This window comes from Orbicella franksi, chromosome 2 (genome assembly GCF_964199315.1).
Source record: "Orbicella franksi chromosome 2, jaOrbFran1.1, whole genome shotgun sequence".
Classification (NCBI taxonomy): Eukaryota; Metazoa; Cnidaria; class Anthozoa; order Scleractinia; family Merulinidae; genus Orbicella; species Orbicella franksi.
The window spans coordinates 23121539-23135900 of NC_138146.1; the positions used below are offsets into that span (position 1 = coordinate 23121539).

At 39.4% G+C, this 14362-nt stretch overlaps 1 protein-coding gene across 2 annotated transcripts; it reads right to left on the reverse strand.

Annotated features, from left to right (window-relative positions):
• Positions 1-977: 977 nt before the first annotated feature.
• LOC145478747 (uncharacterized) lies at positions 978-10154 on the reverse strand. 2 transcript variants are annotated; one of them, XM_081456865.1, is made up of 4 exons: positions 10002-10154; positions 6208-6312; positions 5125-5233; positions 978-4398 (listed from the first exon to the last, which is right to left on the reverse strand). In XM_081456865.1, the coding sequence occupies exons 1-4, from the start codon at positions 10077-10079 to the stop codon at positions 3260-3262; spliced, it is 1431 nt and encodes a 476-aa protein (XP_081312991.1). In that variant the 5' UTR covers positions 10080-10154; the 3' UTR covers positions 978-3259. The 2 variants fall into 2 exon arrangements, with proteins under 2 accessions (XP_081312991.1, XP_081312990.1); XM_081456864.1 differs by lacking the exon at positions 10002-10154 and adding an exon at positions 7638-8303.
• Positions 10155-14362: the final 4208 nt, after the last annotated feature.

Sequence of the window (14362 nt, forward strand, 5' to 3'; positions counted from 1 at the left end):
GACTACAGTGCAGCTGCTCTTGTCCTTATTAATTATTTTGTTCAATTTTCAACAATAGAAATCAGATCAGTCTTTTCTCATGCAAAGTTAATGATTAGGTGATTAAAATGACTGGAAAAAATTTGGGGTGCCCGAGCTTGCTAGTAAGCTGTAGCCATTTTTCAACTATTAGAACTCAATATCAAAGCAAACCTGCCATGTTTTCAAAGTGCGCGTGCACGACTGCATCCTAATGATGCCATAAATTATGCGCAGTAAGGATGCACAATGCAAGTGTGAGGAATCACCTTAAGCTGTCTTGACTTGCATGATGATTAATAGAATTGTTCAACTGTTTAGTTCAACTCCAGAGATGCCTCCATAGCCAGTGGTGCCTCTTGAGACTTGTCAAAGTGAGGAAGCTTTAATTTACTCCAATTTCAATTAAGGCTCTTTTGCAGCCTGTATAAAATACCTAGGTTATTTTTTTTTGCAAGAGCCATATACAAGAGTGACAATCTTGGACAATTTAAATGAAAAATTAAGACCACCCCTCCCCCATTTCAACGATAGGAGAAATGGCACACTTTGGGTTTAGTGCCAGTTCATCATTGATTTGAAGGGAGGGCTGGTATTTCTTACTTTATACTGATTAAGATTGTTGGTACAGTACATACCCTGTGGGACAGAGATTCTTCTAGAGTCCCTGCCATTACTGTAGTGACAGGAATTCTGGGCAGAATATGTCTCACATTGTATGTAACAATTCAATGTTACATCTCTGCTTAATTTGACATCTTCAATGTGTAATTTAAAGTAAGCTTACTCCAAGCCTTTATTCCAGGCTTTCTTTAAGCAAAATAATTTCATTTCTTTTAACATAGTTGATGAACTCCAATCACATCACTGAGGATGTTCGTGTGACAAAACAAACGCATTAATTTTCTTTGATGACACCATTTTTAACTCATTCAGGTTGCATGTGGATGTTTATCGCAAGTATAGGTAATTATACGGTTTCGAGTTCAATTTGGAATTAATTTGCACAAGTGAGTTTTTCAAAAAGTTGAAATTGCACGAGCCGCTTCGGCCAGTGCAATTTCAGCTTGTTGAAAAACTTTCAAGTGCAAATTAATTCCAAATTGAAAGAGAAAAACCGTATGATTACTTATTAATAACATAAACATGAAAAAATTTGCGCAGAGCAAATAGCGGAAGACCTTTCTTGGAGCCATTTTTTCGCATTCGAGAAAACTTTTTTCAAAGTTTCCACACAAAATTTTCGTCATCATTTTACGTAATATCATTGGCTTGGAAAATTTCCTATTGTCTTTCAGCCAATCATAATCCAGAATTACGATGTGTAATTTGCACTGGTGTTACACTTTTTGCACCGGTGTTACACTTTTTGCACTGGTGTTACACTTGAACTGGACTGCTCTCATCCAATCAGAATCGAGTAATTTTTTCATGTATATTATTAATCATGAAATATGACAAAAAATAAAAATGCATGTAAACAATGTTGGCGAAATATATTTTATTCCTTGAACAGAATTTAACAAGTTACAAAGTAGCTGCAGATTGTCAAGTGGATTCATCCTTCTCGGAGCAGTGGTCTACATTTCCTAAATCTGTGAAATTGGCATGTGGTCTCTAAGAAACCATGGGTGTCAAGGTCTACTAACAACTCGGGAGACATGGCTACATGTATCTCCATGGGCTTAAAAAAAAATACATAACTACACAGTAGTTGATCTGATATAAAGGTGTCTATTTTATCCTGTTTGAGCTGTCTCATAAAAAAGAGTTCCATTATTTCTTCATATTGCCTTTTGAATTCATTCCGACAGTGAGTGGACTCCTCCTGTAAGAAGACAGTTATGTCCTCAGCACCATAAAAACTACAGTACACTTTATGTTGCTTGTTCTTACTCTTTCAAATGTTGTCACTTTTCCTGGTCCCATGCCTCCTTACAGGAGGTTCACTTGAATTCAATGACACTAATCTCAAACTCATTAATTATTAGTGCACAGGATCAGTCAACTTATTCCCGGAAAGAAAGTTACATGTAGGTTATCTAGCACCAAATCTTGATGCCCAGTGTCAAAAAGACAAGTGCTGGAACCAGATAACTTACCCATAACAAGTGTAGATTATTAAAAAAGAGTGCACTTCATCTAGTTAACACAGGCAAGAAAAGCACTGTGTAACTGATTGCCATAAAAACCTGACGTAATTTTAGAAAAGGTTGATCACTATCAATAGCTACCATGTAAACAACAGTGAACCAATGGAAGAATGTAACAAATTTTTTTTTTTTTCACAAATTCTAGTTGGGATGTAAATGGAACTTAAGTCTGGAAAATTTCTCAAAAAAAAACAGAACTCAAAGGTGGCCCCATATCATGCTGGGCTGTTCTGAATTGGAGATTGATGTTTCTGTTACCATTTTGTATTATTATCACCAAGCCTTTTGACTTTCACTGCCTCCTATTCACAGCCAAAATGGCGGTTGCATCAGGGGAACTTCAGTCCTCCAGACCGAAGTTCCTCAAAATTATGTACAATGGTAAACAAGTCAAAACTGGATTTGTACCTGATTGGTTCAGTATGTGGTGCTTATTTTTAACCCAGTCATACAGCATGAAAGGTAAAACCAACACATTTCCAGATTACTCTTAAAACCACTCTTACTAAATATATTTAATATTAATTTACAGCTACTACACAGCGGTTTCATTAAGGGTACCCAGCCGTTGTAAACTCTGCACATGCACTCTCGTATCACGTCTGTTCCACGTGCTCGTCTTTGATCGCAGTTGACCTTTATTAAACCTTCGAGTAAACATAGTGTTTCCTCTTTATTGACGTAGGCACCAGGCAAATTGACCTGCCAAGGACAGCCTTGGGTTTTATGTCACGAAGCAGGGCAGCAGTGGTTCTACGTGACCAATTGAAATGGCATAGAAGAATTTCCAGCCCATTATTCCCAACAATTCTGTATAGAAGTCAGAGTCAAGAGGATGATATTACATGCCTGGTTTGACCATCTGGGAGAAACATTTTCTTATTCAGAAGTTCAGCTCAAATAGTTTTGCCTACCTGTGAAGACCAGTTGCCCTCCTGCTGGAAACATTAATGAAACCCCTGCTACTACACATGGATATGTAATCAATTTAGCATTATGTATATTACAATTTGTATGTGTCCTGTCTCACAGGCAACATACAATGTAGGACCTTAACATCTTTAATTCAATAATGGTCAAAACAGTGCTCAACTTCCTCCTTCATCTGTGTTGGAACTCTCGATTTCCGAGTTACTGGGTGAAGTGTCTGTCTGATTTGCACTACTCTCGGGAGAGATGCGCATTTCTATGCTGCTGTCATCACCATTAGATCCACTGTCTGCATTACCAGGGTCAGTTGTACCCTGCCCTGCAAGATCTTTACGTAGCCCATTGAAGAAAGGAAACCCCATAGGAGAAGCTTGATATCCATAGGGTGGTATCCCTGGAGGAACATATGGAAAGGGGAATCCAAATGGTACTTGAGAAGGCATACCAAACCCTCCTCCACTTGCAGGTGGCATCATGCCGAATGGCAGCTGTCCAGTGCCATTAAATGTTGGCGCGGGAGGTATTGGCACACTGGGATGTAAAACTATAGGAATGTAGTGAGTGCCTGCTGGGTGAAGTGCATAGGTTGGCATTGCACAAGGTGGTGCTAGGAAAGGTGCACGCAATGGAATGTTGCCTCCTTGCAGAAGCATAGAGGGGATTGAAGGTGCTGAGGTACCAGTTTCATTCCCGTTCCTGCTGTTGGTTGCACTGCTAACACTGCTGCCATTTGTTCTGTGTCCGTTTTCATCTTCCTTAGGTGAACTGCCTGATATCTCTGCAAGGTCGTCATCTAGACATATTGCTGAATCACTTTGGGTTTCCCTGGCATTATCTGAACTGTTTTCATTGTCACTGCTCGCTGATGTGCTATTCCCATTACTACTGCTGCTCTGCACCTTGTTACCACTGCTGTGGTGAGCATGAAGTCGAGCTCTCTTAACCTTTCCTCCGCTGCCACTTCCACTCTGTCCTCCCATGCTAGAAGAAGAAGAAGATGAGGATGATACGTTTCCTTGGAAACTTCGTTTAGATGCAGTACGTTTTCCGCTCTCCATGTTTATTTTTCCTTTTGATTTTAAGACATCTGTACTAGACTCGGCCAACAACTGGATCTGGTGCCGTAGATGTGCCATAAGTCTCTGGAAACAAGGTTGTTGCATGTCCATCGCTTCAACGTTAACCAGAAAACGGAAAACTTCTTCAGTGCAATCCTTGTACCCTCCAAAGTGATCGACTGGCTTTGGTTCTGTATCTGATTTGTCTTTCACAGCTCCCCCAGCTTCCTGTTGGTCATCTGTATGGAAAAATTCAGTAAGAGCTTTATTTAGTTGCTTAAATTTAACATTTCTCTAAAAGTAACATGATTACAAAATGGCTTTTGCAGAAATAAACCCCATAAAGAACAGCTCCTGAAACAGCCTGTCAGTAGTCTGTTGGCTGACTGCCGACCAGCTGTTTGTCAGCCAACAGTCAGCCCACAGAAAGCTGTCCATCGAATGTCAGCCAACAGTTGACTGACAGTCGGTTTTGGGAGCTCTTCACAATTACCTCAAGGTCAATGAACTAAATGGATGGTGTACTTTTTTGGTGTACTTTTTGGTGTACTTTTTTCATAAGACCATCAACACAAGCCCTTCAGAGTGCCTTTAACATTGTTCTGATTAAGGAACTAATTATAAGACAGGTCTGAAAGAGGGTACTGATTTAGGGGTCTGGTCTTAAAAAGGGTATCAAAGTTTGGGTTGGGACATACACGTACATAGGGTAAGGAAAATCAAAGATTTTGGTCTTAAATAGGGTAAGGGTTTTGGGAAACAAGCTCCACACCCCACCTGATTTTTCTGGGAAGTACCCCTCGCCTCCTGTGAATGGTATATCAATATTGGTGTAAAATCAACCGACATTAATTAGCTAAGCAAATCATGGCCTGTAAAGAGGAAAAACTCATGCAGACTACAGACTTTTCAGACATAGGAAATGTGTCTGCAGGGATGTGCCAACTTAATACTTTGTTACACACCTTCTTTTTTGACTTCTTGCTCCTGTTTCTCGGTAAGGCATCCCTGAAGGGCCTTTAAATACTCCACAGTAAGCTCCAAGATCTCTGCCTTCTCGAGCTTTCCTGATCCCTGCCACAGAAAGGTTTTTCAGAAAAAAAATTCCAATTTAGCAATAACCAAATTTTAAGAGGTATAGTGTGGTCCTGCTAATAAATTTAAACCAGCCACACCAAACCTCAAAATTTTTAAGTTGTGATTAGATGTCATTTGTTGGGTTCTACATGTCAGTGTGCTTATCAACTTTTAACTGATTCTAATGCATGAAAACTTGGATGATAATGATGATAATAATAATCATAATAATAATAATAATAGTAATAGCAATAATAATTATAATAATAATAATAATAATAATAATAATAATAATAATAAGGACTTGGAAATCGAAACAAGCCGAATGTGGGGCATGAGAACAGAAACGATACCAGTTATCATTGGAGCACTTGGAGCCATCAAAAAGGGACTAGAAACTTATCTTGGAAGAATTCCTAGTCAATTAAGCATCGGTGAACTACAAAAGATAACCTTGCTAGGTACAGCACACATTTTGAGGAGGGTGCTATCAAGCTAAAAACTGGCTATCCCCTAGTGCCCCAGGACCATGGTTTGGTCTCAGCCCTAAGGACTCTAAGCAAACATTATGTCAGGACGATAATAATAATAATAATAATAATAATAATAATAATAATAATAATAATAATAATAATAATAATAATAATAATAATAAATATTTATATGGTGCCTATCCAGATCTGTTCTAAGTGCTTTACAAAAGTACAAGAGCTAAAAAGAAAGTTCTAAGAGATAAAATACACAGAACAATGATAAAAAATAAAATAAATTAAGAATTCTTTCTAGCTAAAATAATAATTTTTATAAAGATATACCTCTTCAGTTTACATTTAAAAAGACTTGGATTTTCGAATGAACGAATATCATTGGGTAGTTTGTTCCAAAGTTCTGGAGCTACCTGAGATAGAAAAAGCTCTGGATCCATAGGTCTTTAGTCTAAAGTTGGATCTGTTAATGTGAAAAAGTAGTACCTGTTTTCCATTACTTTGTGCTGGTAGGAGCTGGGAAAGCTCTCCCAAGGATGTGTTGATACGATCACGGCGCCGCTTTTCTATCACTTTGTGGGAGCATTCAGACTGCAAAAAGATGCGCTAGTTTTCTTATTGTGAATATACAAATATCCTAAAAACTGTTAAGATTGATAGATTTATTAAGTTTGCATTTCTCTATTTGGATCATTGTTATAATACCCAAGTGTCCAAAATAACCACTTTTCCTCCAACTTCACAAGTTTCTAAATGGCTAAGATTCACAAGGTGACATTTTTCGACAAACATGATGTGACCTAAAAAGAGACCTACCTTATTAGTGCTTAATTTCACAGGTACTTAATTTCACGAATTTACCAGGACAGTATTTCACCGGGTTTTATTTTCCCGATTTCAATAGGCAAATATTAAAAAGGGGCATTGAATTTTGCAACTCAAGCATTCTCAACTTCATTTTATTTTTCAAAAGACTGAACTTTTTAAAATTTCTACATAAACTGGAACAAGCAAAATGCATTTTTTAAAATTGACTTTTAAGGTAAACTGGAACAAGCAAAAGGCATAACATTATAATTTTTCACAACAGTAGATACAAAATTGAACTTACCAGTAAAAGCAGTTAATAGATTGGGTCTTTAATTTCGTGATTTATTTTCAATGTCCAAAATCAGGAAATTTAAGACCAGCAAAATTAAGTACCAATAAGGGACACTGCATAACACTGTGTTAAGTTATGTCAAGCATCTCGTGCTGTGTCTACTTTAAACAAGGCTTTTTGTCAAGCAACCAATCAGAGTGCTGTCCCTAAATTCTGGTGAAACAGCAAGATACTGGAGTACAATAATAGGGACAGTGCTTAGCAGAGGTTTCCTGCCACGTGAGCAATAGTAGACATCAGCACACAGCCTACTGCCTATCCAATACAGACACCTCCGTGACAGAGACCCTAACCTCTGCCCCTCTGGTGTCTGCAGTAGATAGGTGCCAATGTATCCCACAAACGTGTATTTTCGACTGTGATTCTAGTGCATCCATGTCATAGCACATACGGAAGCTTACGCCTTGCTCTGTCAACCATGTGATGTGTGCTGTGAGTGTCAAAGCAGTGTCTCGGGTTGCTGTCTGACAACACGCGAAAAATAAATACTCCCTTGCAGCTCACTGGCAGTCTATAAAATTACGAACGCTCTCGGTTTTTATTCCAGTTTAACATCAGAGTAGTTTCGTTAAGCCTAGGAGTTCATATTAAACTTTAGAAAAATTGTGACCAAGATCTGATGTGTGTGTATGAACCTGTGGACGTAGAAACTAAACTTTATAAGCTATTTTAAATTTTAAAAGTATAAACTGAATACAAGGGATAGAGATTGTGAGAGGCTGCCATTTCTTACTTGCTACTACCAAAAACCTACCCCTCGATCTTTCTGCTTCTTAACTGATGCCGTTTCGCTACCTTCGCCAGAACATTGATCCCCATTTAAACTCAAGGCATCGTCCACAACAACCGCTTCAGATCGCTTGGAGTTTGAGCGCGATTTTAGAACGCTTGTTTCGAGGTTTTTCTTTGGAGTTAACGGACGAAAGCTACTTTCGGAGTAATCGCTGGAAGCACTGATATTAGAATCGTTGAAACTCGAAGCATCTTCCATGACACCATTTGTAGATCTCTTGCAGGTCGAGTGAGAGTTCGGATTGCCCGCCGTACTTGCTGAAGTTTACAAACTGTCAGGTATTGAAGGTGCCTTGTTTCGTTTTCGATCGTGTTTAAAGCAGTGAACAAGTCAAATCTTTTTTCCGGTGAAGTAAGGGTAAATTACAGGACGACAACAGCCCGTAACTAACCTTTGGATAACCGAAGGAGAAAATTTTTGCTTTGAAGAACATGCTTATCATAAAAACACGAGACTTGAAAATTGCACACGAGAGTCAAGACTCACGTATGTTATATAACAAAGAAGGCCATTGTTCTTGTTACAAAAGAGTCGGATATGGACGGATGATACACGTTTCAACTTCGCGATGAGATTTAAACTCAAATCATTCGCAAAACTTTAAACTAGCATCAAATAAGAGTTAAAGTGATACAATTTAAACATCTGAGCAACAATTTTGTATTTTTCGTTAGACGTTTCTCCCTAAATTTAGCATTAAAAAACCCATTTCCTGTATGCGTGAGGTCGAATCTCGTGTTTACATGGTCATTTTCATTCGTACCCAATCCTCTCACTGCACGTAGTCAATCAAGGCACATGTTTTGAAAAATACATACCCGCCCAGGCCTTGGTGGGGAAGTAATGTCACTGAAGTATTTTTCAGTTCAGAATTTTGAAAGTTTCATAGTGGATCCAAGCCACTGAAACTTGTAGAACGATAAGCGGCTATGTTCTCTTGTTTTTCTTTCTTCAACGGTCAATTATTTTTCTGATTTACATGGTTAAAAACAAAAAAATAAAAATTAGCAAAATTCCACTAAGGAGAGAGTGGAGAGGATGTTTTGACTTATCACGCGACCGGCATTTTCACACGTGTTTGGGTATACGCGTGAGTCGAGTGAAGTCAATATTCAGGGAGCCGGTAAAAAGTTTCCCTTCTGCTTTGGTAGAGGGTAGGAATCGAGACAATCGGCATTCGATTCCTGTACAATCGGGATAGTTTTTGCTCGGTGACAAATGAAAAAAAAAATACTTTTTTTTTTTTCTATCTGCATACGTCTACTATATTTTGGCAGCAATAGTTAACGGGTGCACGAAGGCTGTCGACCGTGAGGATAGGGAAGTCTCAACCTGAGATTCCGCTGTATTGACCGACAGCAAGACCAAAGTCTGATTCTTTCTCAGACCGAACCTTCGTCGTGCTGCGTGGTCAATAAATAGTCTGTTATATAAACGGCAGGTGATTTAAACGTCCGGTTACAATTCGTCTCGTATCAATGGATATCTGTTCGACCTATTTCCGAACCCAGCATATCAAAAATATTACAGTAGTCCAGAAATAATAGTCCAAAAATTCCTTCATTTTGCTAACAAAAATTTTTTTTTTTTCTGTCGTGGTTTCAACGTGAGAGGATGAGATTTCATCGACGGGTTCAAGAGATCCCAAGAATGTAACAGCCACAGGTCGGTGGAAGTAGAGCGTGCCACACTCTCACTCTCTCTATCTCGGTCTTGAAAATAGCCAATCACAATGCGTGTTGTATCGGCTGTAAGCACCAGCACGTGAATCAGACCGGGTGAGAAGGATAGAGATACTGGGAACGAGGTTGTTATGACACTTTCAACGGATGCATGTGGTAAAATTTTTAACACGTTTTACCCTCATCGGTGAATTTTCTGAAGGTCAGGGCAAACAGTAAACTCGTTTTATGGTGTTTTCGTGACTGTAGACGGCAGCAATCAAATATGAGGGCTTCTAATTTCCGATAATCCCGACTCTCACTTGTCAAAAAGCCTCCGTCGTTAAGCGTAAGTTAATACGAATAAAACATAAGGAGGACCTGAGGCTCTAAAAGCAGGATCAAGACCGTTTTTCAGTGATGTTTATCATATATATTTACTTGGAGAAGTCATAATGAGAGGAAAACAAAGATAGGTCCCTGTTTCACATTGTCTACCTGGTACTGAGATACAGTAATTATAACTAATAGCGATATCTTAATTCTAGTTTTTCTTATGTATTTCATGGAAATATTCTTACAGTAAATAACAAGATTGCACGAGCTTTGGTAGTAATTGATAAAAGCGGAGTTACAGTTGTTGTTACTTGTTACGCAAGGTTACCTGTTGAGTAGAAAACCAGGTTGCCAAAGATTCGTTTTCCGACACCTCCATCTTTATAAGGCTTCGTATTTCATCCATTTAACATTTAAAACTTTTACTGTCAACTCTGCCATCCGTGATCACTCTTTGATTCGACACGATACGCGATACAAGCTGTATTTGACACCGCTGATGTAAATGATCAGATGACCTGTTAACCTGTTACAGTCACGTCAAGATCTATTTTAATCTGCTCGACCAATTCTTTGATTGTGCCAGCTTTGGGGCGTCAGGTTCCTATTTTTTCCTTTTTAACCGCGCGGCCATGGGCCGAGCGCGGTTCTAGGTTTACCCGTGGTTTATTATTTTTTTTTGTATTTTTTTTGTCGGTGACCAGACGCAGACCTCCGCTCGGCCAAACTTTGAGTCACGCAACGTGTGATGTTTTTCCGCCAGAAGCTGTTAAAACATAAACACACGAACAATTTTACGGATATTGTTTTCTTTTTTGTGGGTAAAATATATTTTCTTTTCGCTTTATCAAAGCGTTGGATTTAAAGGGAATAATAAATACGCTGAAAAAAGGTATTACGTCAGCCATGGAATGCGCTGACGTTGCAGCTTTCAAATAAGATCGTGTTTACTTTGCAAGTTTATTTCGGCAGAAGCGACGGTGATTAATTTATTTGTAATTTTGCGAGTATTTCTTGCGGTTTTAGGCAAATGAAGTAAATCCTTTGACTGTTTCATCGCAGCGAGTTCATAGATCGGAAAGAAAATTAAATGTTTGGAAGCCAAGCAAAGAACGTGTCAGAACGTGCAAAGATTACGTCATTGATCGGGAAATAACCACCGTACTAAAGATAGCCGTAGATAACGCAATTCTTGAATTATGTGACTCGTGTGACTTCTTTGCTAACCCTTAACTCAAGGGAAAAAAACAATTAAATTTAATCGTGACTTTAAAGAAAGAAAGCGGTTTGTAATAGTGTTCGTATCTTCATGCCCATACATATCCCGAAGAAACTTCCAGATTAAGACTATTACGTCATCGGAGATGTCACAACGGCTACGACTGATGGTGCGATTTGATCAAGTGCTGTGATGTCTACAGTAATCAATGAATCATCAAAGATTGCTTTGGAATATGCACTGCGTTGCGACTGTAGTACTAAGAAAACAGTTAAATTTTAAAAGCGCGGTTATAAGATCTAACAGATCTTCTTGTTTTTTTTTGGCCTGCTTCCTGTTTTTTCCCACTATTTCAGGAGGTTACTGTTTTTCGGCTTTGTTTTGGGCTTTTACCTGCTGTATGGAGGCCGTTATGAATAAAATTGATAAATCCTACAAACAACTGAAACCTTTCCAGGTTGATGCCTGTCTGTTTTCCCCTAGTTCTAAAACTCATGTGTAGACTTTCTCAATGCTGTTGGTAGCATGCACGGGATCCTCTAGTCCTGATTCTGCAACATCAAAACTGCGTGATGCCCTTAATACAGTAACAGCTGTTACAATGATGTATAAACCAAACCCAAGAGGGACCAAGAAAATAGGGCAAAAATAAAAAGAATTGTTGATTGACAAACAGCACAAGCCGTTGAAAAATGTCATTTCAAATACAGTGGGTCAGTGTTATCCCAATCTGCTAAAAGAAGTATTTGTACGGGAAAGGCGTACATTCTGCGACAGCGAACTTTTTGTTCCAAATGTTTTCCTGCTTACCTTTCTCAAAGTTTGAGCAGTCATTGTGGGATGAGTTGTGCTTGGTAACGTATTTTGGGTTAAAAAAAATCGCAGAGGGAAGAAAAGCCGGCAGGGCAAGCAAAAAAAGACCCCCCCCCCCCTCCCCCCCTTGGCTCAAGGTCTGGATTCGCCACTGATGTTTACCTGCCGATGATGGCATTCATGTGGGTTACATTGAGGATGTCTGCTAGGTTCCGTCCACACTACGCGCAGGAGGAATTCGAAAAGTCGGGGGGAGGGGTTCACTCTGAAATCACATCAAATGCTCTCCGTCATCCACACTAGAAAACGATAACAATGTTTTCCCTTCACACTACACTGTAGAAATTTCAAAACGCAACAATCACAGGGAGCAGAAACGCCTAAGTGCACCGGTGAGCACGCGCATAACTAGGTGCAACTTGGACCCGTGACGTGGCTACCCGCTTGTTGTTCCCGCCATTTTTTAAAGCTGTTTGAACGGACGTCAAAAAAAAAAAATGTCGAAGTCCGGCCAAACAAAGAACAAACCCGAGGAAAACAACAAAACTAAGTACTTTTTCTGATCGGATGACGAGGTCGAATTATTGCTGGACGTAACAATCATAGAGTTTTTAGATATTGAATTATGGATTATATAGATTTTGAAGTTTTAAGGTCATTCCCCAGTATTGCACTGCGAATCCCTACTGCGCATAATTTCACACGTGATTAGCGCGCGCGCATTAAAAAAATGGCGGCTTTTTCTTTACGGCTGGACCTCGCCATAGTGGTAAATCGTCATTTAGCAAGCAATCGTGATTATAATCATGGTTCTATTATAAGGATTTATTGGGTACAAACAAGGTGCTGTTGCTCCTAAACGAACATGGGGACCCCTCATTTTTATTTCAAAATTTAAGTTCCTATAATATAAACAATCAATAGGCAAAGTTTGACAAAAATCTCAGTGCAGGTTCTATTTCAGTGGAATGGCCTTAAAAAGCTTCAAACTCGACTTAAAACATCCTGACTAAAACGTCCACACTAAAACCCAAGGTTCCGTTTTCAAATCCCTCCGGTTAATTTTCAAGAGCGTTTTTCGATAAGCTCCGTTTTCGGTGGACAACTTCTCCGGATTAGTGTGGACAGAACGCCTAACAAAAGAAATGAACCTCCGCTTTTAAATTCTTCCGGCGTAGTGTGGACGAGACCTTAAATATTGAAGCCGATTGGGTGGTTGTTGGGATTGTGAAGAGGGTATGCCCTTAACTGAGAAAGCTGCAAGGTGCCAGATTGCAGAAAAATGTCTCTCTACTTACTTGCCTTCATAAGAATGGACCACATTTGTCTCATACGTCATTCTTTAAAGCACTGAATCAATTGTATCGCGATCCTGCACCTCACCAGGAGCCCATCACTAGGAGCGTGCAACTACACCATATTCATGTCAAGGCGTTTTCACAGACCGATCTATTTTTAGTTTAAATTTATCGCGAATTCGGACCCCCGTAAGAACTTCAATGACCAATCACAAGCACAGACTTATTTTACAACTGACGTCATCATTTCACAGGATCAGGAAGAAGTGATGGGCTCCTGATGTGAGGTAAGCCGTTTCTTTCCTTAGCGATACGTGCTCATGTACACCGGAACCGACCTATTTCGCGGGAAAAGAAGCCTAAAAAATAGACCGGTCTGTAAAATCAGCACGCCCGTAGTGATGGGATCCTGACCTCACTCAAAAAAAGCTTCCTAATTTTAGTTCCTATCGATTTCGTATGAGAATTGTTAATTTTTCCCTATATTTTGCTCACTCTTTCGATTCGAGTGTCATTTGTCAGTTGCCGGGACGCCCTGTGACTGATAATTTCTGTTCAAATCTTCTAGGTTTGACACAGTTAAAACTGACAATACCTGGTCATCATCATATAAAGACCAATGAAATACCAAACCGTTTCACTTTCGCTGCAAAAGAAGGACATTTATTGATTACGCAACCATAACAACGGTGATCTTTTCGCGTGTGAAGATAACGTATGAAGATATCACCGGCGTTTTCGCGCGAAAGCTCGCCGGGAATTTCATTAGTGGTTATATGATAAGCAGCATTTATTTGACTGAATGCAATAGTTTGTAAATGGTCGTTACATTCTCCAAGCGGTGAACAGTTGCCCTCGCAGAGTTTGGAGATAGGATGAAAAGTTGAGGGAAGGTAACTCTAACTTAGTAATGATGGCACCAGAAATAACTGTAAGTAGAAAATATCAACTTTAGGCCAAAGTCCCTGTCTCTGCGGTCCGTTGCAATGTCCCCGAAGACGATAAAGGTTTCGGGTTCAGTTGAGAATCCTACTGGCAAAAGAAACGTTTTTCTTAAGAAACTTTTCTGTACCTTTGCGCACGCTCTGAGGCACCATGCACCTCGCCTCGGGCGCCCAAGACTCCCTCCTCATTCCCCTCCCCTACCTAGCATATGGAATATCGGGTTGCTACCGTCACTCTGTAACCTCCACCAAACAGCGGAACCTTTTCTGAACGAAAAAAAGATTGGCAGTTTAATACTCTTTGGACTTTTTTTTGACCGCAAAAACGTTTAAACATTACCCACTCGGCTTTAAGCTTCTACGAGTTCTCCTAAAATTTCCCCACAAAACTTCACAATTTACAATTTACAATTTA

Coding starts and splice junctions, on each gene's coding strand:
- LOC145478747 (XM_081456864.1), bottom strand. CDS start 7,874: ATGGAAGATGCTTCGAGTTTCAACGATTCTAATATCAGTGCTTCCAGC. Junction 5,234..6,207: donor CACAAAGTAATGGAAAACAG/GTACTACTTTTT, acceptor TTTCTGTGGCAG/GGATCAGGAAAGCTCGAGAA. Junction 4,399..5,124: donor GCAAGAAGTCAAAAAAGAAG/GTGTGTAACAAA, acceptor TTTTCCATACAG/ATGACCAACAGGAAGCTGGG.